General features: G+C 42.4%; 1 protein-coding gene across 1 annotated transcript in view; it reads right to left on the bottom strand.

The window, feature by feature from the left end:
- Positions 1 to 25895, bottom strand: part of dazl (deleted in azoospermia-like) — a 198076-nt gene that overhangs the window by 19856 nt on the left and 152325 nt on the right. The window contains exon 11 of the mRNA XM_041183964.1: positions 10779 to 10897. Coding sequence (XP_041039898.1) covers positions 10779 to 10897 — 119 coding nt within the window. The remainder of the gene's footprint in view (positions 1 to 10778; positions 10898 to 25895) is intronic.

Raw genomic sequence — 25895 nt, 5'->3', positions numbered from 1 at the left:
CCCAGCAGCAGAACCATAATGTAAAGAGCCAAACTGGCCAAAAGAGGGCAGTGTGTTTAAAAATGTCCTTCTCTTGAACTGCTTCTGGGCCTGAAGGAGCAAAAGTACTTCCTCACCCAAAGTCTCTGAACCACCCAAGCCCCAGTCTCCTCTCAATCACAAGCAAATCCCACCCCAATCAGTCAATGCCCTGAATCTATCCTCCAACTGTCTGCTGGGAAATATTTCCACAGATGAGACCATAAGATGTAGGAGCAGAAGGCGGCTATTAGGCCCAATGAGTCTGTTCCACCATTCAATGAGATCATGGCCGATCTGATAATCCTCAACTCCGCTTTCTTGCCTTTTCCCCATAACCCGATTCCTTTACTGATTAAAAATGTCTATCTCAGCCTCGAATATACTAAACGACCCAGCCTCTACAGTAAAGAATTCCACAGATTGACGACCCTCAGTGAAAAAATTCCTCTTCATCTGTGTTTTAAATGGGCGCCCCCTTACTCAAATTGTGCCCTCTGGTCCTAGACTCTCCCACAAGAGGAAACAACCTCTCAGCGACTACCCTGTCAAGCTTCCTAAGACTCTTATGTTTCAATAAAGCCGCCTCTCATTCTTCTAAATTCCAATGAGAACAGGCCCAACCTACTCAACCTCTCCTCATAAGAAAATCCCTCCATCTCCGGGATCAACCTAGTGAGCCTTCTCTGGACTGCCTCCTCCCTCCTCCATCCCTACCCCCCTTTTTTCCATAACCATTTTTTATTTTTAAATTTTTATTAATTTTTTTCCATTTATTTTCATTATTATTTTTAAAATGTATTTCCATTTTCATTTATAGTTTTATTCCCAGCTTTTAGCCTATTTTCGATCTTTCTTCCTACCACCGTCCCCTCCCTCCACCCCACCCCCAAAAGGGCCATCTGTCACTTTCCAGAGTGCTTACCCTGGTCCAGCCATTATCACATTTTGCTTTCTTAATGTCACCATTAGCACCTCATTTAGCCAGTACCACCACCATTAACAACTCTTTGACCTTTTGTTTATGACATCTTTTGCCATCTCTCCTTTGCCTCCACTTATCGCTGGCCTTCTATCCAGCTTCACTGGTTCCACTCTCCTTAATCAGTATGTATTTCACATCTCTACCTTAGATCTGAAGAAGTCATATGGACTCAAAATGTTCTGTCTCTCTCTCTCTCTCTACAGATGCTGTCAGACCTGCCGAGTTTTTCCAATATTTTTTTTTTCCATTCCAGTATATCTTTCCTTAGAAAAGGGGACCAAAATTGTTCACAGTATTCTAAGTGTGGTCTAACTAGTGCCTTGTATAGTTTTAGCAAGACTTCCTTATTTTCATACTCCATTCTTTTGAATAAAGGCCAACATTTAATTTGCCTTCCCTGGACTTGTGTGTTAGCTTCTTGGGATTCATGCACAAGGACTCCCAAATCCCTCTGTGCTGCACCCTTCTTTCATTTAAATGTTATTCAGCTCCTCTATTCTTTTTGCCAAAGTGCATAATCTCACATTTACCCACATTATATTCCACCTGCCAAGTTTTTGCCCACTCACTTAACCTGTTTATATCCCTCTATAAACTCTGTGTCATCCTCACCATTTGCCTTCCCACCTATTTTTGTCATCTGGAAACTTGGCAATGGTACATTCTCTTCCCCCATCTAAGTCATTAGTATATATTGTAAATAATTGAGGCCCCAGCACTGATCCCTGTGGCACTCCAATAGTTACAGGTTGCCATCGTGAAAATGCCCCCCCTTATCCCAACTCTCCATCTTCTATTGGCTAGCCAACCCTCTATCCATGCTAATATACTACCCCCAACACCACAGGATCTTATCTTATTAAGTAGCCTTATGTGCGGCACCTTATCGAATGCCTTTTGGAAATCCAAATATATTACGTCTCTTGGTTCCCCTTTATCTATCTTGTTCGTTACCTCCTCAAAAGAATTCTAATAAATGTTAGTCATGATTTCCCCTTCATAAAGTCATACTAACTCTGCTTGATTAGATTATGCATTTCAAAATGTTCTGCCATTACATCCTTTATAATAGACTCCAACATTTTCCCAATTACAGATGTTAAGCTAACTAGCCTATAGTTACCTGTTTTTTGTTTCCCTCCCTGTTTGAATAAGGGTGTGTTACATTGGCAATTCTCCAATCCTCTGGGACCCTTCCAGAATCTAAGGATTCTTGGAAGATTACTACCAGTGCATCCACCATCTCTGTCGCTACTTCCTTTAATATCTTAGGGTGCAACCCATCAGGTCCAGGGGACTTATCGGCCTTTAGCCCCATTAGGTTTCCTAGTACTTTTTCTCTAGTGATAGTGATTGGATTTATTTCCGCCCCCTCCCTTTTGCCCCTTAGTATTTTTGGAATGCTATTAGTATCTTCTACTGTGAAGACAGAAGTGAATTATTTGTTCAACTCCTCTGCCTTTAGCTGGTTCCCCATTATTATTTCCCCAGCTGTGGCTGGTTGCCACCTAATTTCCACTCCCCCCACCGCCGGCCAGGTAATGTCAGGCAGGATGCTAATTAAAATCAGGCACTGCGTTAAGATCAGTGCACTTGAAGAAGCTGCTACCTGCTTCTTAATTGCACACCATTCCCACCATAGACCTTCCATTTCAGCAGAAATCAAAGCAAACATCTCTAATGTTGCTGCACAGGTGGTCTATAAAGAGTGAGTAAAAGTTTTGTTGCAATGTTCCCAAGAATGCAAAGCTCCATTAACAATAACATCCATTATACAAAAAATTGGAATATGTGCTATTCAAAACATTTTCTATGAGGATTCCTATGCTAAGATGCCCTAATTCACCCGTTAGGATTCACAGCATTGGTAGGTGGCATTGTAATGAGTTTCAATGTAAAATAGCAAATTGCCAATCAAGTCAGTGTTCTGAAGCCTCTCAACCCTGTGCCGAAACATGCCTACAGCTCCATCTGCTGTTTAACAGCTTTTAAAATGTTGCTGCACAGGAGGTCTATACAGAGTTAGTAAAAGTTTTGTTGCAATGTTCCCAAGAATGTGAAGCTCCATTAACAAAGATTTTGGTGAGTGGCTTGGAGGGGAACTTCCAGGTGGTGGTGGTCCCATGTTTCTGCTGCCCTTGTCTTCTAGATGGTAGTGGTCATGGGTTTGGAAGATGCTGTCAAAGGAGCCTTGGTGAATTCCTGCAATGCATCTTGTAGATGGTACACACTGCTGCTACCCTGCATTGGTAGTGGAGGGAGTGAAAGTTTGTGGATGTGGTGCCAATCAAGCGGGCTGCTTTGTCCTGGACAGTGTCAAGCTTCTTGAGTGTTGTGGGAGCTGCACTCAGCCAGGCAAGTGATTTGTGCCTTGTAGATGGTGGACAGGCTTTGCTCCATCAAACATCATAAAAAGTCATGAATATGTTTCCTCTACAATGTGAGGTATAGGACATACCAGGGTGACATTTCTTTTGACTAAGGCCATCCAGCTTTCCAATGTTGATGGCATGGACAAATCAGTGACATTAACACTAGGAAGGACAGCACCACTTTCTGCATCTATCAGATGAATTCAAACAAGTTTCATAGCCTTTGACAAGAGCTGCAACTCACATTTCCTAACACCACAGAGGATAGCAACCATGCACAAAGGAGCTCAGACAGTGGGAGCTGTTCACTCCTATGTAGTCAACACGAACTAGCTGATAACCTGCTGTTACCAATGTCTAGTTCATAGTTCATGTGTTTTAGAATACTACTTTTAGTTTTGGGAATTAAAGTTTTGACTGTGGAGAATGGGGGCATCTGGTTGAGAAACTGATGAGTAAACCTGGGGTGAATGCAATTCAAACAAGCTTGGAGTTATTGCACTTAAATGGCTGGGGTCATGTTGACTTAAGAGGTTAACAGTTAGAAAGGCAAAGTCATAGAACAGCAGGTAGACTTACTTAGCTAAAGAACTGGCGACATCATATTTTGTAGTAATTCCAGTAAAAAAACGACTGGAGATGTGTTTAGCTGAAAGCTTAAGGAGGAAGCCTATAATAATCCTCAATAAAAGGCACTTAATCTTGTGGCAGTTCTCGAAGTAATCAGCATGGTTGCAGTCTGAAACCAAAGCGGATTGCTATTGGAAACCAAAGGTGTTTAAAGCCACTACGAAGGAGTCGCAGTTAGGCCCATGCTAGAGCTATGACATCCAGAGTCATGAGGTCGTTGAAGAAACTGAAGAGCGCTAAGCCAAAGGCTAATAGAAGGATTCCCGTGAAATCTTGTAACTTAGAGAAAATAGCTAGAAATCGGAAGAGAAATCAGTGAATCAGTCATTCATGAAGCAGCTGAAGATGGCTGGGCTGAGGACAACACCCTGAGGAATTCCTGCAGTGATGTCCTGGAGCTGAGATGACAGTCCTCCAAAATCCACAACCATCTTCCTTTGTGCTAGGCATGACTCCAACCAGCGGAGAGTTTTCCCGATTCCCATCGACCCCAGTTTTGCTAGGGCTCCTTGATACCACACTTGGTCAAATGCTGCCTTGATGTCAAGGGCAGTCACTCTCACCTCAGTTCAGCTCTTTTGTCCATGCTTGAACCAAAGCTGTAATGAGGTCAGAGGCTAAGTGGCCCTGGAAGAACCCAAACTGGGCATCAGTGAGCAGGTTATTGAGAAGCAAGTACCGTTTGATAGCACTGTTGATGACCCCTTCCACTTCTTTACTGATGGTCAAGAGTAGACTGGTGGGGCGGTAATTAGCCCGGTTGGATTTGTCTTGCTTTATGTGTACAGGACATACCTGGGCGATTTTCCACATAGCCGGGTAGATGCCAGTGTTGTAGCTGTACTAGAACAGCTTGGCTAGGGGCACGGCAAGTTCTGGAGCACAAGTCTTCAGTACTATTGCCAGAATGTTGTCAGGGCCCATAGCCTTTGCAGTATCCAGTGCCTTCAGCCATCACATGGAGTGAATCCGATTGGCTGAAGACTGGCATCTGTGATGCTGGGGACCTCCGGAGGAGGCCGAGATGGGTCATCCACTCGGCACTACTGGCTGAAGATTGTAGCAAATATTGTGGCATTGTTCTGCTGAATTGCCGAGTGTACGGATTTCTTCTTAAACATTAAAATCGAACTAATTAGCAGAATAGTGAGAAAGGTCAAAAGCCTTGTGAAATACACACTTGTAAGTGCAACATTGCTGCAGCTATGTGAAAGGGAAGGTGACATGGATGAGTAGGACCTTGAACCTTCAGGGATTTGAGCATCCTTCATAATTTCTGGAAGCTCAGATACAAAATGGAATTTCAATTCAGTATCTGTTTTAAATGATTATTGAATTCTTAAATGCCTTACCCCAGTTTTTTCCCATCAACTCCTCCTAATTATGTATTTAAACTTTTCTCTTGCTTCTTCTTGCCTGGTCAGCTGCCTTTAAGCATGGCAAAAAAAGGTCCAGTTGAATCAAGAGTTAATGGGTGTGTGGGCCATCCAACTGCTGCTACTGTTCATCTGGTTTCACTATGCACTTCATCCATTCTCACCTGTACTCGAGGCCCTGCTGTTCCTTTCTTGCTTTTCTTGTCTCAATAGCTGCTGCCTCCAAGTGTGAAATAAAAAAGCCTTGCTGGCCGAGGGCTTGTAGAGACTTGCTGCTGCTGTCCTGGTTTCCTCTGAAGACCTCTATCATCTCCAGCTACATTGTTGTGAACATCTAGCTAGCTATTACCAAGCATTATATATGACAGCCTCGAAAAAGCATTGGGAAATCAAGTTATGCTGAAGACTTCTTTTCTCTTGTTGCTAAAGCAAAGTCGATAGTGGTAATAGAAATTTGAATTGAAGAAATATACAACTGCATTGCTGTTAGGGGATTTCAATGTTGTTAATAGAAAAATGTTGGACTACAAGCAAGCAATAAACAGAATACACAGTAATCGACTAATACTGATCAACAATAGAAGATAGGGAAAAATCCTCATCTAGGTGCACAAGTATGAGTAATAGGCAGATGAAGTAATTGGGCAAAACGGTGTCAAATGCAGTTCAATGTGGAGGTGAGAATCCAGGAAGTCACATCAAATTATTTCCAAGTGGTGAGAAACTAGGAACTGTAGAGGAGCAGAGAGCTTAGGTTGTACACAAATCACTAAATGCTAGTGGACAGGCACAAAAGAACTCATGATTTGTTAACCTTTATCAAGGAGGTTGAAATCCAAGGGGAGGGAGTTATTTTTCAGTTATATAAAGTCTTGGTGAGCTCCCATCCTACGTTTAAAGCTGCACACAGTTCCTCAGGAAGGATATGTTAATGTTAAATAGGATTGCTAAACCAATTCATCATCAGGATGATACCAAGGGTTAAACTATGAGGACAGGTTGCATAAATATGGCTTGCATTCCCTTCGGTACTGTAAACTGTTCTATAATCAAGGGTTTAGATAAAGACTGATGAAGGAAAAACTATATCCTTTGATGGAGGTTGAAAGCAAGCACAACAATCTTACAAAATAGAACGAGGCATTCAAGAGTGAAATCACCAGCAAAGTTTTACAGTCCCCGCCAGCAGGTTTACAAGGGTATCTAGTAAATATCCCTGGGTGGTCTTCCTGCCACCTATCCCCATCTTGCCTGCCCTCACCCTAATTGAGGCCCTTAAATGGCCAAATGTTGCACAATGTTCAGCACAATTCACCGCTCCTCAGATACTGAAGTAGTCCACGTCCAAATGTAGCAGGACCTAGACAATATCCAGGCTTGGGCTGACAAGTGGCAAGTAACATTCATACCACACAAGTGCCAGACAATGACCATCTCTAACAAGAGAGAAACTATTGCCCCTTGACATTCAATGACATTACCACTAACAACATCCTGGGGGTTACCATTGACCAGAAACTGAATTGGTCTAGCCATATAAATACTGTGGCTACAAGAGCAGGTCAGAGGTTAGGAATCCTGAACCAAGTAGCTCATCTCCTGAATCCCCAATGCCTATCCATCATCTACAAGGCACAAGTCAGGAGTGTGATGGAATACTCTCCACTTGCTTGGATGAGTGCCACTCAAGAAGCTTCACACCATACAGGACAAAGCAGCCCACTTGATTGGTACCCCGGCCACAAACATTCACTCCCTCCACCACCGATGGACAGTCCATGTACAAGATGCACTGCAACAACTCACCAAGACTCTTTAAGCAGCACCTTTCAAACCCACAACCACTACCATCTACAAGGACAAGGGCAGCAGATATATGGGAACACCATCTGCAAGTTGCCCTCCAAGCCAATCACCACCCTGACTTGGAAATATATCACTGTTCCTTCATTATCACTGGGTAAAAATCCTGGAACTTCCTCCCTTACGGTACTGATGGGCGTACCTACACCATGTGGTCTGCAGCGGTTCAAGGTGGCAGCTCACCACCACCTTCTCAAGGGCAATTGGGAATGGACAATAAATGCTGGCCTAGCCAGCGATACCCACATCCCGTAAATGAATTAAAAAAACCTTAAGAGCTGCTTTCCGCCTGGCTTAAATTTTGAGGCTGGCGGAAGGAAGTCAGGGAAGTCTAGCAGGAGACTCTACTCAAACCTCAGATTGGGGGTAAGGGGGGGGGGCCTCCCTCAAGGGCCCCCTTTCCTCATCCCCCTTCTCCCTATCACCCTCCAATGGATCCAGGACTTGGAATCTCAGAATTGCTCATAGTTCCAGTCGTGGCCACTGCTGGGACTACAGAGCCGCCGGTTAGTTTGAGGTGGAATGAGTGAGGATAAGTCCTGTCTCCAGCCAATTAACGCTCCTCGCCGACTCTTCAGGTGGCAGGGCTGTAAATCCTGCCCCATGAGTACTATATAATGCAAAAGGTGGTAGAAATCTAGAATTGTCTCCCCAGCTTGCTGTGGATGCTGGATGAATTCAAACGTTCACGATTGAGGTCAATATATTTTTGTTAGGTAAGGGCATCAAAGAATATGGATCACGGGCAGGTAAATAAAGTTGAGATGTAGATCAGCCATGATCTAATTGGATGATGGAACAGTTTGAGGGGCTAAAGCAATTTCCGTTGTTATGGGAGGTGTTATAAATCTAAAACAACATGGAGTCAGCCATTCAGAAAACTAAGAAATGGGGAATGATGTGTTGAAGGTTAGGACTTTAAAAGCTATCTCAGCTCTAAGCAACAAAAAAAAAACAATGTATCTGTAGTATAGTGCATATTAAATCTTCTTTGCAGGGGTATAATAAAAAGCAGCTCTTGAAGTACCTTTCTGCCTCGGCACGCCACTCTCCACTTCCCATCCAAAAAAGTACAAAGACAGAAACAGAAATCAAAAAAGGGAAGGTACAAAAACAGGAAAACAAACACCAACACACAGAGGATAGGCAGAGGCAAGTTACAGGCAACTCAGCCTGATAAAGGGTGAGCCATGGCATGGAGCTCCAGTAGTGGGAGGTTAAAAATATATTAAACTTGAGAACTTACAGGAGCAAATTCTCTGACTGACACGACTTAATAAGAACACTGATGCCACAGAAGTCAACACAATGGCATACATCACACCTCACTGACAAAGGATATAGATGAAGCCTACAGCATAGCTAAATAGAAACCAACAAATTCATAAACTCAAGAAAATCTAGTCAATTAATGGAGCAACCAACAACGTTACAGCAGGCTAAATGATCATATATTCATAGAGCAGTAAAGCTCAATAAATTAAAAGTGTCAAGCACCTCTGTAATCAATATTGGAACAACCCCAGCTGGACATCAGGCAGCCAGGTATACAAATGGGGCAGCTGGAAACCCCTTAAGAGGAAAACAATGCATATTAGGTTTCGAACACTAATCAACTACAAAGAAAACACAAAAGTCTGGGGTTGTGGAGGCACTGACTGCTAATTAGTGTGTTCATAAATTAACTCCATTGTATCTAATCTACAACCAATAGGCAATTTCTGTTTACATGAAATTTACAGATTTTTATAAGCACTATGTACATATAAAGATACTTTAAAAAATGTCAAACGTTGGCATATAGACCATAAATCAAAAGTGTGACACGAGAAGTTAAGGTTTGTGGATAAAGTACAAACCAATGCATGATTTTTAATACACTGAGGTGTCAGCTTTGAGGACACTAAACTGTCAGAATTGCCATGTTTTAGATGAGATAATAAGCTTTCTGCCCTCTTAATGCCAGGGGAACATTTATATGCACAAAGAGAAGGCTATCCTGGTATCTTGGTCAACATCAAACTCTCAACTAACTTTACTATAAAAGATAGAATTTTTAAAATTAATTTGCTGGATGTGGATGGCACTGGCTAGACCAACATTTATTTCCCATCCCTAATTGCCCTTGTGAAGGTGATGGGAGCTGCCTTCTTGAACTGTAGTGTAGGTACACCAACAGTACTGTTAGTGAGGGAGTTCCAGGATTTTGACCCAGTGAGTGAAGGAATGGCAATATATTTCCAAGCCAGGATGCTGAGTGGCTTGGGGGAGGAACTTCCTGGTGGTGGTGTTCCCAAGTATGTGCTGCTCTTATCCTTCTAGATGGTAGCAGTCTAGTTGCACAGATTAGTTGCTCTGCTTCTGCACATTATAACAGCAATAATAAAGCAATTCACTTACTTTGGGACAGCCTGCAGCTAGGAAAGTTACTACTATAAATGCAAATGTTTTTCTGACAGTTGATCTCTGTGGTATGGACATGGCAAATCAGAGATTGTGATCTTGGTCTTGACTACCTCATCTGTCTTCCAGTTGTTAATTTCTCTTTCTCGAGTTTTCCTTTCTCTTTTTATTTTCTTTTAGTTCTGTCTCTGTCTGCTGTTTCTCATTTTCTTTTGTGGGATGGCATGACATTGTGGTGGGGAAAGAAGCCACCTAAAGGCCACCTTTGATGTATTTTTGGCAGTGGGCAAGAAGTCCTTTCAACACCAACTTGTTTCCCACCTCCCCTCCCACATTGATTTCCCTCAAAACGGCTTTGCTCGCTTTCAAAATCTGACATAAAAAAAATAGATTTCAGTGAGAAAAGGCACCATCTGCTGTTAGGTAGAATAAGGTCATCAACCTGAAATATTAACTCTTTCTCTTTCTACAGGTGATACCTGACCTGAGTATTTCCAAATTTTCTGTTTTATGTTAAATTTTACATAAAACATTTGTTACACAACACTAAGTAATGTGTACCGTTCTGGTCTCCATATTTAAAAAAAGGGGTATTGGAGAGAGTCCAAAAGATACCAGTGAGAGGTTATACCCATCAGAAAAGTTTGAACAGGCTGGAAAAGTGAGCTCTAGAAAAGTGAAAGGTTGCCCAATAGACATTAAAACTATAAGGAGATTCAAGAGGGTAAACATAGAGATGAAGTTTCTACTCATGGGTAGTCCAAAATTAGGGGTCATAAGAATAAGTCATTAATAAATCCAATTAGGAATTCAGGAGAAAGTTCTTTATTAAAAGTGTGACTAGAATATGGAAACTGAGATCACATGGATGATTGAGATGAATAACATAGATGCATTTAAGGGGAAGCTAGGAAAACATAATAGAAGGATTTGCTGTTAGGGATACATGTAGTAAGAGTGTAAGGAGGCTCATGTGGAGGATAAACACCAGCATTAGCCAATTGGACCAAATGGCCTTTTTCAGTGCTGCATTTCTTTATAATTCTATGCACAGTTATGTAACTTGGTAGTTACACAAAGGTATAAGAAAATTAAGATTCTCCATAAATAAATTAAAAACAATGTCTATACTTCACACTGTAAATACAACATGCCTTTACATAATCATCTGATGCTCGGCGATGGGTTCTGTGCCTATTCATTGGCAAATAAGTCCATGACTGCGTTTGCACCCCACGATCAACATAGTTCTGAAAAATAAATGTTTAGAGCAAAGCACTTATTTTTGGGTGGAGTGTAAAGACAAAAAAAAGTTGCTCGTATTGAAGTAAAACAAGTATAAACAAATATTGATTCCATCAAAGAGCATCTGATCCTTCCTTGATGAGTCAGCAGCTGTTGTCTTATTTTTGTAGAGAATGGATAATACTGAACAAAAACAATCCTAGCAACCAGGAAGAATGATGAATTGCTTGTTTTAAGAGGCACTTTCCTCTTGGGACACGTCACTTGCGTTTCCAGACCAGCTTAGTAGAAGGTACAAACAAGTTTTTTTCACTGAAACATACAGCACAAGAGGTGGTTACTCAGGCCATTATGCCTATGCCAGCTCTTTGTTATCCAATTAGTCTCACTCCCCTCTTTCCCCATAGCTCTACAAATGTTTATTTAAAGTATATATTCAATTCTACTTGAAGGCTTCTTTTCAACTGGTTTCAACCACTTTCAGGCAGTACATTCCAGATCATGTTGCTTAAAATCATGTGGTTTGCTCTGCTTTGTAAATAGGGGCATGAAACAAAAAAATGCAAGTTATGCTAAACATTTACTTTTTAAACTTTTAAAAAGTTTTGGTTAGTGTTGCATGTAATTACAGGAACTATACGTTAGCGAGGATGTCAAGGCCTTGGACAGGGTACAAATTTTACCAGGATGACAGCAGGGATAGGGACTTCAGGTAACTGGAGAAAGCTGGGGTTGGTCTCTTTCAGAGGAGAAAAGCTTAAGGCAAGACCCAGTTAAAAGATTCAAGTGGGGTTTCTTCCAACTTTTTCTGTTTCCTCTGGCAAGTGGATCAGTAACCAGAGCTCATTTTAAAAGTGTTGGCAAAAAGAACTAGAATCAGGAAAATTATTTCAGTTTTATTACTACCTAGAACACACCACCTGAAAGGAAGGTGGAAGTAGATGCCACAGGAACTTTCAAAATGCAAGTGGACATGTACTTGAAGACTAATATACGAGGTATAGGGGAAAAGCTGGGATATCGGACTGAAATTGACAACTCTTTCATAAAGGTTAGCACAGGCAGGTGGGGCTGAATGGCTTCCTTCTGTGCTATAAGATTCTATCATTCTTTCATTGCAAAACTCTCCTCCACTCCCTTCTAGTTCTTTTGTCAATTACCTTAAACCTGTATCCTCTGGTTACAGACTCTCCTCCCAGTGGAAACCCTTTTTCCTTATTTACTCTACCAAAACCCTTCATGATTTTGAATGTCTATTAAGTGTCCCCTTAGCATTCTCTTTAAAGGAGAGCAATCCCAAATTCTCTGCTTTTTCTACATAACTGAAGTTTCTCATACTTAATACATTTATATGTAATCTCTTCTCTGCACCCTCTCCAAAGTCTTGCTTCCTTCCTAAAATGGAACAATCAGAGATGAAAACAATATCCTCAACCAATAAGTTATGAAGATTTACACCATAACTTCCTTGCTTTACTTTTGTACTTGTGACTTTGAGCCCCAGATCCAGAATGCTCTAACAGCCTTCTCAACTTGCCCAGTCACTTTCAAATATTTGTCAAGTCTCTCTGTCCCTGCACCCTACAGTTTGATTTATATCACCCCTCTATTCATTCCAGATTGCATCACTTCACACTAATCATGTTAAATCCCATATCCCCGCTTTTTGTCCAAGACCCTTTAAGTTAATCATCCTGGAGTACCTTTCCAACTCCAAATTCTTTACAGAATCAACTTCCACTACCTTGGTATTCCAGAACTCTAGAACTTTTGCCAATGATTTTAAATTGATGACCTCTGGTTATTGACCCACTCACCTTTCGCCATGTATTCCATCAAAACCCCCAATCATCTTGCAAACTTATCATACTACCTCTTAACCATCTCTGCTTCAAGGAGAATAGTTCTCATGAAGTTCTCTATTCCTGATACTGTCCTCTGTAGCCTTTAAAGCTTTTCACATCTTTCCTCAAGTATGGTATCCAGAATTGGCCATCATACTCTAGCTGAGGCTTAATGAGAGGCTTATAAAGTCTGAGCATGAACTCTCTGCTTTTATATTCTATTGCTCTATTTATAAACCCAAGTAACCGCTGTTTTCTTTAAATATCTTATCAACCTGCCCTGCCACCTTTAAGACTTTGAATATATGGACACCAAGGTGCTTCTGTCCATCTACATTCTTCAAAATCATGCTATTTTAGTGTACTAGTCTTCCCAAGGTGCATCATTTCACACTCTGCACTGAACTCCATCTGCCATGCTTCTACCATTTCACCATCTTATGGCAACTTAAGTCTACAACCATCCATTAATATCTATTACATTGCCGAGTGTTGTATCATCTACAAAATAATACTGATCCCAAATCAGACTCTAGGTCCTTTATCAAATTAAAGAGTAATGGGCTCAAAACTGACCCTGGGGATCATCATTGCAAACCACCTCCAGTTTGAAAAAACATCCATCCATCCACACTCCTTGCTTCCTTTCACCAAGCCAATTCAATAGCCAAGATAAAAGCAAAATACTGCAGGTGCTGGAAATCTGAAACAAAACAGAAAATGCTGGAAAAACTCAACAGGTCTAACAGCATCTGTGGAGAGATCTGTTATCCAGCTTCACCTGCTCCACCACCACCCCCCCCACCTTAAACAGTATAAATTTCATCATTTTTACTTCTCTTTAGCTCTGAAGGAGAGTCATATGGACTCGAAACATTAACTCTGTTTTTCTCTCCACAGATGTTGTAAGACCTGCTGAGTTTTTCCACCATTTTCTGTTTTTGTTTCAATATCCACACCACAACTTCCATCTTCATTACAAGTCTGTTTGACATTTGGCCAAAAGTCGAATGTACATCTACCACACCACCTTAAGTCAACCTCTTCTGCTACCTTTAAAAGATTTAATCATTAGTCAGATGTGATTTAGCTTTAACAAAGCAATGTTGGCTCTCCACGCCTTTCCAAACAAAATAAATTTTGTAAAACAAAAACAAAATTACCTGGAAAAACTCAGCAGGTCTGGCAGCATCGGTGGAGAAGAAAAGAGTTGACGTTTCGAGTCCTCATGACCCTTCGACAGGGGTTGAAATATAAGCTGGTTTAAGATGGTGGTGGGTGGGGTGGGTGTTGGGAGAGAAGTGGAGGGGGGTGGTGTGGTTGTATGCAAAAGCAGTGATAGAAGCAGATCATCAAAAGATGTCACAGACGGCAGAACAAAAGAACACATAGGTGTCAAATTTGGTGATATTATCTAAACGAATGTGCAAATTAAGAATGGATGGTAGGGCACTCAAGGTATCGCTCTAGTGGGGGTGGGGGGAGCATAAAAGATTTAAAAATATATTTAAAAATAATGGAAATAGGAGGGAAAAAGAAAAATCTATATAATATATTGGAAAAAAAAAAGGAAGGGGGAAGAAACAGAGGGGGGAGGGGGTGGGGATGGAGGAGGGAGGTCAAGACCTAAAGTTGTTGAATTCAATATTCAGTCTGGAAGGTTGTAAAGTGCCTAGTCGGAAGATGAGGTGTTGTTCCTCCAGTTTGCGTTGGGCTTCACTGGAACAATGCAGCAAGCCAAGGACAGACATGTGGGCAAGAGAGCAGGGTGGAGTGTTGAAATGGCAAGTGACAGGGAGGTTTGGGTCATTCTTGCGGACAGACCGCAGGTGTTCTGCAAAGCGGTTGCCCAGTTTACGTTTGGTCTCGCCAATGTAGAGGAGACCGCATTGGGAGCAACGAATGCAGCAGACTAAGTTGGGGGAAATGCAAGTGAAATGTTGCTTCACTTGAAAGGAGTGTTTGGGCCCTTGGACAGTGAGGAGAGAGTAAGTGAAGGGGCAGGTGTTGCATCTTTTGAGTGGGCATGGGGTGGTGCCATAGGTGGGGGTTGGGGAGTAGGGAGTGATGGAGGAGTGGACCAGGGTGTCCCGGAGGGAACGATCCCTACGGAAGTGGGGGTGAAGGGAAGATGTGTTTGGTAGTGGCATCATGCTGGAGTTGGTAGTGGCATCATGCTGGAGTTGGCGGAAATGGCGGAGGATGATCCTTTGAATGCGGAGGCTGGTGGGGTGATAAGTGAGGACAAGGGGGACCCTATCATGTTTCTGGGAGGGAGGAGAAGGCGTGAGGGCGGATGCGCGGGAGATGTGCCGGACACGGTTGAGAGCCCTGTCAATGACCGTGGGTGGAAAACCTCAGTTAAGGAAGAAGGAGGACATGTCAGAGGAATTGTTTTTGAAGGTAGCATCATCGGAACAGATGCGACGGAGGTGAAGGAACTGAGAGAATGGGATGAAGTCCTTACAGGAAGCGGGGTGTGAGGAGCTGGAGTCAAGGTAGATGTGGGAGTCGGTAGACTTGTAATGGATATTGGTGGACAGTCTATCACCAGAGATTGAGAAAGCGAGGTCAAGGAAGGGAAGGGAAGTGTCAGAGATGGACCATGTGAAAATGATGGAGGGGTGGAAATTGGAAGCAAAATTAATAAATTTTTCCAAGTCCCGACGAGAGCACGAAGCAGCACCGAAGTAATCATCGATGTACCGGAGAAAGAGTTGTGGAAGGGGGCCGGAGTAGGACTGCAACAAGGAATGTTCCACATACCCCATAAAGAGACAGGCATAGCTGGGGCCCATGCGGGTACCCATAGCCACACCTTTTATTTGGAGGAAGTGAGAGGAGTTGAAGGAGAAATTGTTCAGTGTGAGAACAAGTTCAGCCAGACGGAGGAGAGTAGTGGTGGATGGGGATTGTTCGGGCCTCTGTTCGAGGAAGCAGCTAAGGGCCCTCAGACCATCCTGGTGGGGGATGGAGGTGTAGAGGGATTGGACGTCCATGGTGAAGAGGAAATGGTTGGGGCCAGGGAACTGGAAATTGTTGATGTGACGTAATGTGTCAGAGGAATCACAGATGTAGGTGGGAAGGGACTGGACAAGGGGAGAGAGAAGGGAGTCAAGATAACGAGAGATGAGTTCTGTGGGGCAGGAGCAAGCTGAGATGATCGGTCTACCGGGGCAGTTCTGTTTGTGGATTTTGGGTAGGAGATAGAAGCGGGCCGTCCGAGGTTGTGTGACTATCAGGTTGGAAGCTGTGGGAGGAAGATCCCCAGAGGAGGTGAGGTCAGTGACAGTCCTGGAAACAATGGCTTGATGTTCAGTAGTGGGGTCATGGTCCAGGGAGAGGTAGGAGGAAGTGTCTGCGAGTTGACGCTCAGCCTCCGCGAGGTAGAGGTCAGTGCGCCAGACAACAACAGCACCACCCTTGTCAGCGGGTTTGATGACAATGTCAGGGTTGGACCTAAGAGAATGGAGTGCAGTAAGTTCAGCGAGAGAGAGAGAGATTAGAATGGGTGAGAGGAGCAGAGAAATTGAGACGACTAATGTCGCGTCGACAGTTCTCAATGAAAAGATCAAGAGAAGGTAAGAATCCAGAGGGAGGGGTCCAGGTGGAGGGAGAATATTGGAGGTGGATGAAAGGATCAGTTGAACGGGGAGAGGACTCCTGCCCAAAGAAGTGAGCCCGGAGACGAAGACGGCGGAAGAAGAGTTCAGCATCGTGCCGAGCCCGAAATTCATTAAGGTGAGGGCGTAGGGGTATGAAACTAAGTCCTTTGCTGAGCACTGAACGTTCAGCACCGGAGAGGGGAAGGTCAGGGGGTATAGTGAATACACGGCTGGGGCTGGGATTGGAAGATGGGGTGGGGACGGAGGGACAGGCAGGGGTGGAGGGTCCTAGATGGGTGTTGGTGTCGATGAGTTGTTGGAGCTTGCGTTCCTTAGCACTTGAGAGAAAGAGAAAAAGTTTCTTGTTGAGGCTTCGGACAAGCCGAAGAATAAAATGAAACTGGGGGCACGCGCAGCTTTGAAAAAGGGTACGGCAGTGCTGCTGGAGGGAGAGGTCGAGTGTGTTCATATGGCGGCGCATGGCACTGAGTGTGGATTTCAGAATGTGACAGGAACAGCCGTCCGAGAAACGTTTTATGTCCCGGAAATACCTGTCATCCTGGGTGGGTTCGAAACATGAGGGGTGGAATTTTAGTTGAAATCCACGTGGGGTAATTCGGAGACGGAGACAGTCACTGAGGAAGGAGATATGGCTGTGAAAGCGGGTTTTAGTAAACACCTTGTCAAGCACCAGGAGAGAAATGGAAAGCAATAAAGGTGAACAAGGCAAAAGGGAGATACGGAAATCTTGTCACAGAGACGAACAGAACTTCTTCAAGGAGGTAGGCATTTCTTGAAGAGCAGTGGCAGTCAATTAAACACAGAGATAAAAAACAAAAAACTGCGGATGCTGGAAATCCAAAACAAAAACAAAATTACCTGGAAAAACTAAATTTTGTTCCTGATAATGGTTTCCCAATAATTTCCCCAACCACTGATGTTAGGCTGACTGGTTCTCAGTTTCCTGGGTTATCCCACTCCCGTTCCCTTAGTGTTATAGCATTAGCAACTCTCCAGTCATAGAATCATATAATGTACAGCCTATAAGGTGGCCATTCGACCCACTGTGTTCATACCAGCTCTCTGTAAGAACAACCCAATTAGTCCAACTCTCCCACTCCTTCCCCATAAGGCTGCGCTCTCTCTCTTTAAGCACTTATCTAATTCCCTTCTGAAAGCCTCAACTGAATCTACTTCCACCACACTCCGTGCATTCCTAACCACTCACTGCACAAAGTGCTCTCCTCATATCCCCTACTGTTCTTTTGCCAAGCATCTTCGTCCTCTGGTTCTCAAACCTTCCAACCCTAACGATTTGAGCACCTCTATCAAATCTGCTCTCAACCTTCTCTAAAAGGAGAATAGCTCCAGCTTCTCTGATCTTCCCACATAATTGAACTTCTACATCTCTGGAATCATTCTTGCAAACCTTGCCTGCACACTGTCTAAAGCCTTCACATATTTCTTAAAATACAATGCCCAGAGTTGGACCCAATACTCTGGCTGAAGCCAAACCAATGTTTTGTAAAGGGTCATGACTTCCTGGTATGCTCCGATATATAAAGTCCAAAATCCTGTATGCCTTTTTAATCTCTTTCTAGATCTGTCCTGCCACCTTCAACGATTTGTACATGTTGACCACTAAGTTCTGTTCCTGCACTCCTTCAGAATTGTACTGTTTAGATTGGTCCTCCAGCACTAATGCTGAGGATTGAAAAAGCCTCAGCTATCCCCACCTTTACTTTTATCCCCAACCTTCAGGAATGTTAATCCTTTTCATATATTTTCTCCAATATTAGCATGTCCATAATTTCCCTCTCCTTTTATCACAATGTTCATACCATCCACTCACTTTGTGACAAAGATGCAAAGGAGTCAATTCAAACTTCAGCCATGACTTCTACCTCTACATGAAGATCGCCCTTTGGGTCCTTATTAGACCCAACTTTTTCTCTAATATTTTACAGTTTATGTTTAGAAAATGTTTTAGGGTTTGATTTAATGTTGCCTGTTAATCTTCTGTCATAAGCTCTCATTGTCTCCTGCATTAGCTTTTTTTAATTCCCTCCTGTGCTTTCCATAACCTTCCTGGTTATGAGTGTAATTGTTTTCTTTATATGTTAGTAAAATACATTCCCCTCGTGCGGATGCACTAAATTTTTTTTTTATCCACTCTATGCACCTAATTTCCTTCCAGTTCTCCACTGCACTATTCTGCTCAATTCTCTACTGTATTATGAGCCTAATATTTATTTCAAACCTTTTTTGGTTTCATTGTAATCCTACTTTTTGTAGTCATAAAGAACACTCTAATTTTGGATACCTTTCGCCCTTTATAATGTGTCTGGTTTGTTTGTGAGTTATGCCCTCCTTGAAAGCCTCCATTTATTTTTTTTACCTGACAACCTTGGTTTCTATTCCATCTGGGCCAGATCCCCTTTCAAATTACTGAAATTAACTTTGTTCCTCATCTTTTTTCTATCAGTACTCTAAACCTAATGATATTGTGATCACAGTTTCCCAAATGCTCTTTCACTAAAAGAAGTTCCACTTGCCCCACTTCATTGTCCAGAATCAGATCTGGCACTGCTTCCTACCTTACTAGGTTGGAAATGCACTTATCAAGAAAGTTCTCCTGTCCCTCATGCAGGTTAAGATTGGACTATCTCAAGAAATCCATCACACTGAACTTAAGAGGGGTCCCCAAGAATAGAAGGTAAACAATTCCTTTTGTTGTCACCACCCAAGCTGTAAACATAAGTATAACATTCATTGAATGCTTGGCAGCGGGTCTCAAACCCAAAGTCCCACTAAGATTGATGGGCATTCTGCAAAAGGATCTCTCCATTCATCACCAACTTTCATAACTCATTTAACTCCTTTCCTGAGAAAATCAATTGCTTGCTGATCATCTTATAAAAGGTTGACTTAGCCTTTTGCCAGTGCACCTGTCCATAGAGTCTTGAAAAAAAAAACTTAAAACTCATCATTGGCTACTGCTGGTCAGTCTACGGCATTCTGCATTCTTAGCTAAGGGCTATGATCTAGCAATAGATTTTCTTGATGAGGTGCCATACAAACATTTCTTTGATTACAACCTGGATAAGTGCTAGATAGATGACCAGTGAAAATGTTTGATCAGAAATATAGGCTGCTGTAGTAATGCCAAAGAAATTTTCCACACTTGTCAGTGCCAGGCCACCAGGGCCAATATCAGTTTAGAGATGAGCTAATATTGGACAGTAACTGTAAGGCCTTCAAATCCCATCACCTGTTCTGTGACCATACCACTTCCGATAGAATGGGTCTCAGGTGATGCAGAATTCTGTACCAAGATTGGACAACACAAAGTCTTGGGGCTAAAATGAGTCTTACTGAACTGAATCCAGTGGTTTCCCTGTGTCAGGGTGAATCAAATATAGGCAACTTCAAAATTGTTACACCACAGGAGGTCATTCAGCCCATCGTGTCTGCACCAGCACTTTGACTGAGCGATTCATCTAATGCCATTCCTCCACCTTCTCCCCATAACCCTGTACATTTTTCCTTTCCAGGTAACAATCTATTTTCCTTTCGAACATCTTGATTGAACCTGCTTTCACCACTCTCGGACAATGCAATCCAGACTTCAACCGTGCAGGAGTGGGAACAGTTTTTCCTTATCCACTCTGCCCAGATCCCACAATTTTGAATATCATCAAATCTCCTCTCAGCCATCTCTTCAAGGCAAACAGTCCAAACTTTTCAATTTATCATCATAACTGAAGTTCCCTGGAATCATTTCCTGAATCTATTCTGCTGTCTCTCCAATGCCTCACATCCTAAAGCGTGGCACTCAGAACTGGATTGCAATGCTTCAAGCTAGGCTGAACTAGTGTGTTATACAAGTTCAACATAACCTCCTTGCTTTTGTACTCAATGCCCCTATTAATAAAGCCTAATGTACTGTATGCTTTATTGACTGCTCCCTCAACCTGTCCTGCCACTTTCAATGATCTATTCACACATACACCCTAATCCCTCAGCTTCCGCAATCCCTTCAGAGTTTTATCCTTTATTTTATACTGTCTCTCCATGTTTTTCCTCGCAAAAAAAATCATTTCACACTTCTCAACATTGAACTTCATCTGCTGCCTTTCCACCCATTTCACCAACTTGTTTATGTCCTTTTGAAGTTCTACACTATCCTCATCACAGTTCAAAACGCTTCCAAATCTTGAATTATCTGCAAATTTTGAAATTATGCGCTGTACACCAAAATCTAGGTCATTAATGTATATCATGAAAAGCAAAGATCCCAACACTGACACCTGGGAAACTCCACTACAAACCTTCCTCCAGCCCAAAAAAACATCCATTAACCACTACTCTCTTTTCTGTCACTCAGCCAATTTCGTATCCATGTTGCTACCTTCCATTTTACTCCATGAGCTATAACTTGGCTCACAATCTGTTATGGGCACTGTATTAAACACCTTTTGGAAGTCAATGTGCACAATATCAACAGCATTGCCCTCATCAATCCTGTTACCTCTTGCAAGTTAGTTAAATATGATTTTCCCTTAAATCTCTGCTAGCTTTCTTTAATTAACCCACATTTGTCCATGAGGCTATTAATTTTGTCTCGAATTAGTGCTTCTAAAAAGTTTCCCCACCACCAAAGTTAAACTTACTGACCTGTAGTTCCTGGGCTTTTCCTTATATCCTTTTTATTGAACAAGGGTATAAATGCAATTCTCCAGTCCTCTGGCACCAGCTGAGTATAAGGAAGACTAGAAAATTGCCAGTGCTTCTGCAATTTCCACTCGCACTTCACTCAGTGTCCTTGCATGTATCTCATCCAGTCCTGGTGCCTTATCAACTTTAAGTACAGACAGCCTAATACTACTTCATCAATTTTAAATTCTTCTAGTGTATTAATTACCTCTTCTTTCATTTGGCCTAGGCAGCATCTTCCTTTGTTAAAACAGATGCCTTAGCTATTCCCCCTGCCTCCATGTGCAAATCACATTTATTTTTATTCTTTCAAGGGTGTGGCTGGTCCATAATTTATAGCCCATCCCTAATTGCTCTTGAGGTGGTGGTAAGCCATGTTCTTGAACTATTATAGTCCATGTGGTGCAGGTACACACACAGTGATGTTGGGAAGGGAATTCCAGGATTTTGACCCAGTGACAATCAAGGAACAATGACATAAATCCAAGTCAGGATGGTGTGGCTTGAAGTGGAAATAGCAGGTGGCGGTGGTCCCATGCATTTGTTGCACTTGTCCTTCTAGATGGTAGAGGTTGCAGCTTTGGAAAGTGCTGTCTAAGGAGCCTTGGCGAGTTGCAAAAGTGCACCTTGCAGATGGTACACACTGCTGCCACTCTGCATCGGTGGTGGACGGAATGAATGTTGAAGGTGGTGGATGGGGTGCTTATCAAGTGGGTTGCTTTGTCCTGGATGGTGTCAAACTTCTTGAGAGTTGGTGAAGCTGCACTCATCCAGGCAAATGCAGAGTATTCAATCACAGTCCTGATTTGTACCATGCATATAGTTGGCAGGCTCTGGGAAGTCAGGAGGTGAATTACTCACTGTAGAACTCCAAGCCTCTGGCTATAAGAGGTCACAGTATCTACATAGCTAATCCAGTTCAATTTCTGATCATGAAATTCTGTACCCCTTTCTGGTCCCTAATCTTTTCATTATTTATATTTCTGAAAAAACTATATTTCTGAAGATTATCTTTTATGTTAACTGCCAATCTTTTTTCATACTTTCTCTTTGCTTCTTCACTTCCCCTCAGCACCATCTATTTTCAGCCTGGTATTATCCACCTCATTTGTCACAGCATACTTTTTCTTCTTTATGATGATCCTGAACCAGATCCCCAAATGTTTGGTACAATCTGATTAGGGACCAGTAATTTTTCGTTTAAAGTAGACAAAGTTTGAGATTCAAGACACTTGCGAAGAGAATAAAGCCACAAACTTCCAAAGGCTTTGAACAAAAACTTTACTATACAAGGTCAAAGATAAAACAATTTACATTTTCTGTCATCAAATTCAGAGTTAATATGAGATACGTGTGAATTTACAGGCAAACGTGGTTGAACACACCACATTGCACAATAAATGACAGGTGTGACCAAGATGGATTCCAAGGATTACTCAACAACCCACGCATGTCAGTAAACACTTGAGTCAACAGATTGCACTGAAATGCTGTCTCTCTCACGAGGGATTCCAGTCTTCATTTTTACATATCTTTCCTTGGAATTCTCTCCAAAAGTCATTCCAACCCTGTTGACTCACCTCACAGCGTTTCAATCCAGCCTCCTGAGGCTCCATTTCTCTGGATTCAAGTCTGCACTTCACCAAGCACAACTTCAACTCTTCTGCTGTGCCAAGCAGAATACTACTTATTCAGAGGGTTACCGTTACCCCAAAGGCCTGTAGCATGGAATCGCCAACCTTCTTCTGCCTTCTTCGATCTTCAGGGGTTCTCTTGAGCGCTCAGAGTCTGTCAACCACAGCTCTTTTTCGGCTTGGAGCCTCCCTCTGCTCCTCTCTCTAACTGGAGCCTCAATTTGTCTCTTCTCCAACTAGGACTCTTCTTTTGGGACTTTTCCGTGCCCGGCACTCCTCTCTTATTATGGTCAGTTGGGTCCTTGGCCTGGTTGTCACACCATTTCTTTTTCTTTCCTTCAGGCAGGCGCATTGCTGTCAGGATGGCAGAGCCCTTTAATTGCTGGAGGAGCAACAACTCAGAACAGAGCATATGAGGCTAGACATGCTGCACACCACACATGCGCTGAAACTCTCTGCCTGTTGGTATCATAATCCTCGGCCTCCACACGACAATAAGTTCAGATTTCTTGACATCTTCATCTTAATCCCTATCTCTTTTGTCATTCACGGAGCTCTGGATACGTTTACCCTATCTTCCTCTAAGGAATAAACGTTGACCATGCCCAAACTCTCTTCTTTGAAGGTAGCCTATTGTTCAACTACTGTTTTTGCTGCCAACCATTCATCTCAATTTATTTTGGCCCAGATCCATTCTGACCCCTTTGAAGTTTGCTTTCCATCAGTTAATTATTCCTACTCTAGATTGCTCTGTCTTTTTCCATAGCCAACCTAAACCTTATTATATGATGATCACTGTCCCTAAATGTTCTCCTACTGATATTTGACCTACCTGGCGCATCTTATTCCTAAGAACCAGATCCAGCAATGACTCCCCTTGCTGGACTGGAAACCTACTGATGTAGAAAATTTTCATAAACACTATCTTGGAACTCTTGTCCCTCTCTGCCCTTTACACAACTAATTTTCCAAATATAAACTGGGATAGTAAAGTCCCCCATTATAACTCCTTTGTAAATTTTTACACCTCTAATTTCTTTGCAAATTTGTTTCTCTATATCCTTGTCACTAGAATGTGGCTTATATACTACACTGAGCAATGAAATTGTGCCTTTTTTGTTCCTTAGCTCTAGCCAAATAGATTGTGTCTTTGACCCCTCTGGGGCAGTCTCTCTCCAGCACTGAAATGCCCTCCATAACCAATGCCACCACCCCTCCTCCTTTTCTTCCTTTCCTATCTTTCCTGAACACCTTATGTCCAGAAATATTTAACAACTAATCCTGCACTTATTTGAGACAGGTCTGAAATATCCACATCATATTTTCACATGTCAATCTGTGCCTATAACTCACCATTCTTACTAACCACACTCCATGCATTCACATACATGCACATTAACCTTGATTTAGATTTTATTTTCTCCCTTACTCTTACTCCCCCAGTATGTGCACCTTGGTATTCCTCTGATAATTCTTCCTGGTTCCTCTACCCTTGCCAAATTTGTTTAAATGCTCCCTTACTAACTTTTTCATCCTTACTTGCAGCACTTGCATAATGTTAAAGGCCACTTTTGCTGCCAATGCCGTGCACGCGCAGTTGCCATGGGAATATGCAGCAGGGGGCAATGTGCAACATGAACCCAGCTTACTTACTTTCAAGGGCTATGTACCATGCATCAAAATAAAGTGGCTGCTGGTACTTTGCAAAATCATATTTTGTTCTGCATCTTATTAATTCATTGATCTTTCTTAAACTGAAGAAATTTGAGAACTTGACAGAATATGCAGATGTTTTAAGGCAGGACTCTTCGCTAAACCCACTTGAATTAGTGAGCTCAGTACAACATTACAGCCGTTTTCTTTCCTGTCTTGACTGAAACTTTTCAGATCACTGAATATCTAGCAACACGTGTTCACAGTGCTCGTAAATGACAAGACGACAGAAATCACTAAAGTGAGCTACATATTAGGAACAGGAGTAGCCCATTCAACCCATTGAGCCTGCTCTACCATTTGATTAGACCATGGTTGATCATCTACCTCAATGCCACTTTCCCACACTCTCTAATGTCATTAGCCTCCAGAAATCCATCAATTTTTGTCTTGAACTTGCTCAATGATTGAGCTCCACAGCCCTCTGGGGTAGAGAATTCCAAAGAATCACCAGTCTGAGTGAAGAAATTCCTCCTCACCTCAGTCTTAAATGGTTTACCCCTTATCATGAGGTTATGTCTCCTGGTTTTAAACTCATCAGCCAGGGGAAACATCTTATCTACATCCAACCTGTCATGCCCCTTAAGAATTTTCTAAGTTTCAATGAGGTCACGCCTCATTCTTTGAAACTCTAGGGAATACAGACCTCAATCTCTCCTCATAAGACAACCCCACCATCCCAGGCATTAATCTAGTGAACCTCCGTTGCACTCCTTCTACAAGTATAACCGTCCTTAGATAAGGGTATCAAATCCGTGCATAATCCTCCAGGTGAGGTCTCACCAAGGCTCTATACAACTTTACGCCTGTACTCAAATCCCCTTGTGATGAAGGCCAACATGCCATTTGCCTTCTTAATTGCACCTGCACGCTAGCTTTTAGTGACTCACGAACAAGGACACCCCGGTCCTTTTAGACATCAATGCTTTCCAATCTCTTTTCATTTAAGAAATACTCTGCCTTCCTGTCTTTTCTACCAAAGTGAATAACTTCACACTTATTCACATTATATTCCATCTACCATGTTCTCGCCCGTTCACTTAGCCTGTCCAAGTCCTCTTGAAGCTCCCCTGCATCCTCTACTTACATTTCCACTCAGTTTGGTGTCATCAGCAAGTTTGAAAATATTACAATTTGTCCCCACATCCAAATCATTTATATAGATTGTGAACAGCTGTGGACCTAACTTGGATCCTTGCGACATCCCACTAGTAATAGCCTACCATCCTGAGAATGATCTGTTTATTCCTACTCTGCTTTCTGCCTGCTAACCAATTCTCAATCCATACTAGTATATTTATTTACTAACTTCCTATGTGGGACCTCAGCAAAAACCTTTTGAAAATCCAAATACACAACATCCATTGGTGCTCCTTTATTTATGCTACAAGTAACATCCTCAAAAAACTCCCAAGTTTGTCAAACAGGATTTCCCTTTCATAAATCACACTGACTCTGCCCAATTTTACTATTCTTTTCTACACGTTCAGT

Source organism: Carcharodon carcharias, chromosome 3 (genome assembly GCF_017639515.1).
Source record: "Carcharodon carcharias isolate sCarCar2 chromosome 3, sCarCar2.pri, whole genome shotgun sequence".
Classification (NCBI taxonomy): Eukaryota; Metazoa; Chordata; class Chondrichthyes; order Lamniformes; family Lamnidae; genus Carcharodon; species Carcharodon carcharias.
This window is presented reverse-complemented; position numbering and strand designations above follow the sequence as displayed.